The 4,101-nt window shown below is 45.8% G+C and overlaps 1 protein-coding gene across 1 annotated transcript; it reads left to right on the top strand.

Annotated features, from left to right (window-relative positions):
- The first annotated feature begins 407 nt into the window (after nucleotides 1-407).
- Nucleotides 408-2,729, top strand: LOC135116291 (gelsolin-related protein of 125 kDa-like). The gene is made up of 5 exons (XM_064033653.1): nucleotides 408-677; nucleotides 785-1,369; nucleotides 1,483-1,583; nucleotides 2,067-2,179; nucleotides 2,608-2,729. The coding sequence occupies exons 1-5, from the start codon at nucleotides 408-410 to the stop codon at nucleotides 2,727-2,729; spliced, it is 1,191 nt and encodes a 396-aa protein (XP_063889723.1).
- Nucleotides 2,730-4,101: the final 1,372 nt, after the last annotated feature.

Below are 4,101 nucleotides of genomic sequence, written 5' to 3' on the forward strand. Positions count from 1 at the left end.
ACAACGCCAACCAATCACTGTCCATCATCCACCACGCCAGCCAATCACAGGCGCCACTCCAAGCAGCCGTGGGGCGCTAACTCCAATCTCCTTTTGTGTTGCCGTTTGGTGGGGCCCAATTCCTGCTAAACATAACCCTGCCGCACCTGCTGCCGAAAAAAGAGACACTGTGTAACTCCGCGGCATGACCGGGACCTGAAGACGGTGACAGCAGTTAGTGGAGAGAAACAGACAGTGGCGACAATCAGTCCAGAGAAACACGCAAATTCATCAAAAGGAGAAGCAATGAAAAAACCAAGCTTCAGACAAGCGCAACAAGGCACCCAGGAAAGGTTGGATGCTGCGCCTTCATCCACGCCTTCCCATGGCTGTTCACACGCAAGAAGCGTGGGCAAGAAAAGCCTGCTATGATACACACTTCCCTGGAAGAGTCTCTGCCTGTGCTGACTCTACTTCGAGAGTCTGCCAGGTGCACCCAGACTGTTATGGAAGAACATGTTATGGAAGAACATCTTAAGGAAGAACATCTTATGGAAGAACATCTTGAAGAAAAACATCTTAAAGAAGAACATCTTAAGGAAGAACCTGTTATGGAAGAACATCTTAAGGAAGAAACTGTTATGGAAGAACATATTAAGGAAAAACATTTTAAGGAAGAACATTTTAAGGAAGAACACGTTATGGAAAAAATTATAGTGCAAGAATCTACTGCTAATAGAGAAGGAAGAAACTATTGTGAAGGAAATTGTTATGCAAGAACCTGGTGTAGAACATCTCATGAAAGAACATGAGGTCAAAGAACATCTACTCGAAAAAACAAGAGGTCGAAAAACATCTGATGGAAGAACAAAACGTCAAAGATCATATGATGGAAGAACAAAAGGACGAAGGACATGTGATGAAAGAACAAAAGGTCAAAGAGCCTCTGATGGAAGAACAAGAGGTCATAGAGTATCTTGATAAAGAACAAGAGGTCAAAGAACATCTGATGGAGGAGCAGGAGATCGAAGAGCATTTGATGGAAGAGGCTGTGCTGGAAGAGCCTGTGAAGGAACAGCCTGTGCGGGACAAGAGCATGGCGGCCCAGCCTGCAGTGGAAGAGCCTGACGACAGCGACTCTGATTTCCTCGACGACGATGTCGCTGACGACTCAGGCTCCAAGCAGTCGTCTTGGGAAGAGTGTCCGCGGCTTGCATGTCAGGGCAAGGCCCCCTCCTTTAGGGCAAGGCCAGAGAACAACAGCATGAGCTTGGCTACCGCCCCGCCCTCCGCCGCGCCCCTCCACCACACACGAGCTGCTGCTGTGGGCCGCAAGGCGCCGCCCGCACCTTCCATGCAGCTCCGCTGTCGTCGACCCTCCTCCCGCTACGTTGGTCATGGGCACCAACAAACACGAGACGGACCACCTCCTGACGCAGGCCACGGATCGCGTCGTCGTCTTCCACATGGATGACCTGCCCTCAGCCCACGTGGCCTCCGCAGCTGGAGCCCAAGGCTGTCAAGACCTGGGCTCAGGAAGTGGATGAGGCGGAGGGAGAAAGGCCTGGACGTGTTCGCCCCGCAGACAAACTGCCTTCCCTACAGTGTGATACTTCACTGCGAGACAGGCGCCTCAGAAGAAAATCAGGCTGCTGCAGCTGCAGCCATTGAGATCAAGATGAGTGCCACTCAGAAGGGCAGAGCCCGCCGCAGGGCCTTAGCTGAAGCTCTTAAACCTTCAGCAGAAAGCGAGGCTGCCGCGAGAAATGCCCGAGGAAACTCGCGTGTCCAGCAGAAAATAAGGCTACAATGCAGCTGTAGCCACTGAGATCAAGTTGAGCACCTCCCAGATGCAAAGGACCTGCCGCAGTAGGCCTTAGCTGAAGCTCTTAAAGCTTCAGCAGAGAGAGCGAGTGCTGCTGCGAAGCTCGAAGAAACTCGCGCAGCAGCAGCAGAAAATGAGGCATCAGCTGCGAGGATGAAGAGTGTTGCTCGGCTCGCCGTGTGCCGAGAAAAACCTCGCGCGCTGATTGCACCGAGGAGACTCGCACACCCGACAGGACACCCATTTGGCCCTCGCCCCTCAGCGCGCGGGCGCGCCCTGGGAGCGACGGGGATCCCTTGGTGACTAAAGCTACTGCTGCCCCGGCGACTTGTGGCGGGACGAGCGGCTACGAGGCGGCGAAGGGCCCGCCGCAAGGCATTAGCCGCCAGGACTAAAAGCGAGGACTGGCTCGTCGCGGGCACCCACTAACAGCCGGTATCCGATAGGACGCCCGTTCTGGCCCTCGCCCTCCGTGCGGGTGTTTGGGACCCACGGGCATCCCCTTCGTAACCACGTGGGAGGAGGCTGCGTACGGTGCGCCTTTCCCGCCCGCCGGCATTATTGAGGCCCGTGTCCACGAGGGCGGAGCCTAGAAATGAACTTTTGATTGACACTGTTGAGAGAGAGAGAGAGAGAGAGAGAGAGAGAGAGAGAGAGAGAGAGAGAGAGAGAGAGAGAAAGAGAGAGAGAGAGAGAGAGAGAGAGAGAGAGAGAGAGAGAGAGAGAGAGAGAGAGAGAGAGAGAGAGAGATCCGCTGCTGCAGGGCTGCCGCCTTTCTTGTGGAGAGCATGTATGACGTGCAGGTGGCACCCCCGCCAACAATGGAGTGAGGGCCGAGGGGTGCGGCACTGTGACATCAGTGCCTGGAGAGACGTGGCTGACGCTCTCCGCGGAGCTGAAGAAGCTCGTTGTATCCAGACACTGAATAGTGACGCAGCTCGCGAAAACAAGTAGGAGAGGCCGCAGGAAGCGTGGCAAAGGCAACAAGAGTGGCAAGAGTAACAAAAGAGTGATAAAGGTGATAAAAGGCGGTAACAATGGAAAAGATGCCAACAATGACAACAACAATAAGAAACAACAACAACAACAACAACAACAACAACCCAACAACAACAACAACAACAACAACAATGACAACAACAACAACAACAACAACAACAATGACAACAACAACAACAACAACAACAATGACAACAACAACAACAAGAATGACAACAACAAAAAACAAGACTGACAAGAACAACAAAAATGACAAAAACAAAGAATGACAAGAACAACAAGAAAAAACAAAAAGCAAAAAAAAAGTATAAAATACCCTAAAACAGAAAACAAGAGTAAAATGAAAACCAAAGAAAATACAAAAATACCAAAAAAGAAAACAAAAGAAAACAAAACAGAAGAAAACAAAAGAAAACCAAAGGAAGAAAAGTGTCAATAAGTAAAGAGAAGAAAGAATGCTAAACATGAAAAAAGACAAGAATAATAAAAAAATAAAATAAAATAAAATAAAATAAGATAAATAATCTAAAAGTAAAAAATAAATAAGGAAAAAGTCAAAACAAAAAGAGACAAGTACAAAGTAAAAAACCAAAGAAAAAATAAAACAAATTTAAAAATAACAATATAAAAAATAAAGGAAAATAAAAAAAAATCGAATAAAAAAAGAATAAAATAAAAAAACTACTAAGAAAAATATAAATAAAAAAATAAAAAATATATTAAAAAATAAAAAGATAAAAAAAATAAAAACTTAAAAAAGAAAAAAAAATACATGTCAACAGGTAAAGAAACAGAAAAAAAAGCAAGAATCAGATAAAAAAGATACGAAACATGAAAAACAAAAAAAAAAAATGAAAGAAACAAAAAATGTATGTCAATGAATAAAAAAAAAAAGTAAAAAATACAAATACTCAAAAAACAAAACAAAACGAAACAAAAAAAATAAATAAATAAAAAAACAAGAAGTGGCCCAAAATGAAGGAGTTGAAAAACTCTAAGTAGCAGGAGACCTCAAGTGAACACCGCGAAGCACCGGAACGTTTTCACAAACACGGGACTCGGAGGAGGATTAGTCAAGTTCAAAATGTACATAAGAGCACAAATAAAATAAAATAAAAAAGTTAGCGTTTTGCATACAGTTTGGTTGAGTGATAGAATGAGAAAGGAAGACTGATCAAGTTTCACTTTGGTGGATCACCTGTAATGAGAGGTGTACGTATGTGTGTGTGTGTGTGTGTGTCAGTTGTCACCAAGCACATCACGGTGATGTTTGTGTGCTGTCAGCTCTGGTTTGCATT

This window comes from Scylla paramamosain, chromosome 31, assembly GCF_035594125.1.
Source record: "Scylla paramamosain isolate STU-SP2022 chromosome 31, ASM3559412v1, whole genome shotgun sequence".
In the NCBI taxonomy this organism is placed as follows: domain Eukaryota; kingdom Metazoa; phylum Arthropoda; class Malacostraca; order Decapoda; family Portunidae; genus Scylla; species Scylla paramamosain.

What these genes read in the sequence shown, in the direction of transcription:
- LOC135116291 (XM_064033653.1), top strand. Translation starts at nt 408, where the DNA reads ATGATACACACTTCCCTGGAAGAGTCTCTGCCTGTGCTGACTCTACTT. An exon ending in AACATTTTAAGGAAGAACAC is followed by an intron (nt 678 to 784) that starts GTTATGGAAAAA and finishes ATCTCATGAAAG; the next exon opens with AACATGAGGTCAAAGAACAT. An exon ending in GGCGAAGGGCCCGCCGCAAG is followed by an intron (nt 2,180 to 2,607) that starts GCATTAGCCGCC and finishes TATGACGTGCAG; the next exon opens with GTGGCACCCCCGCCAACAAT.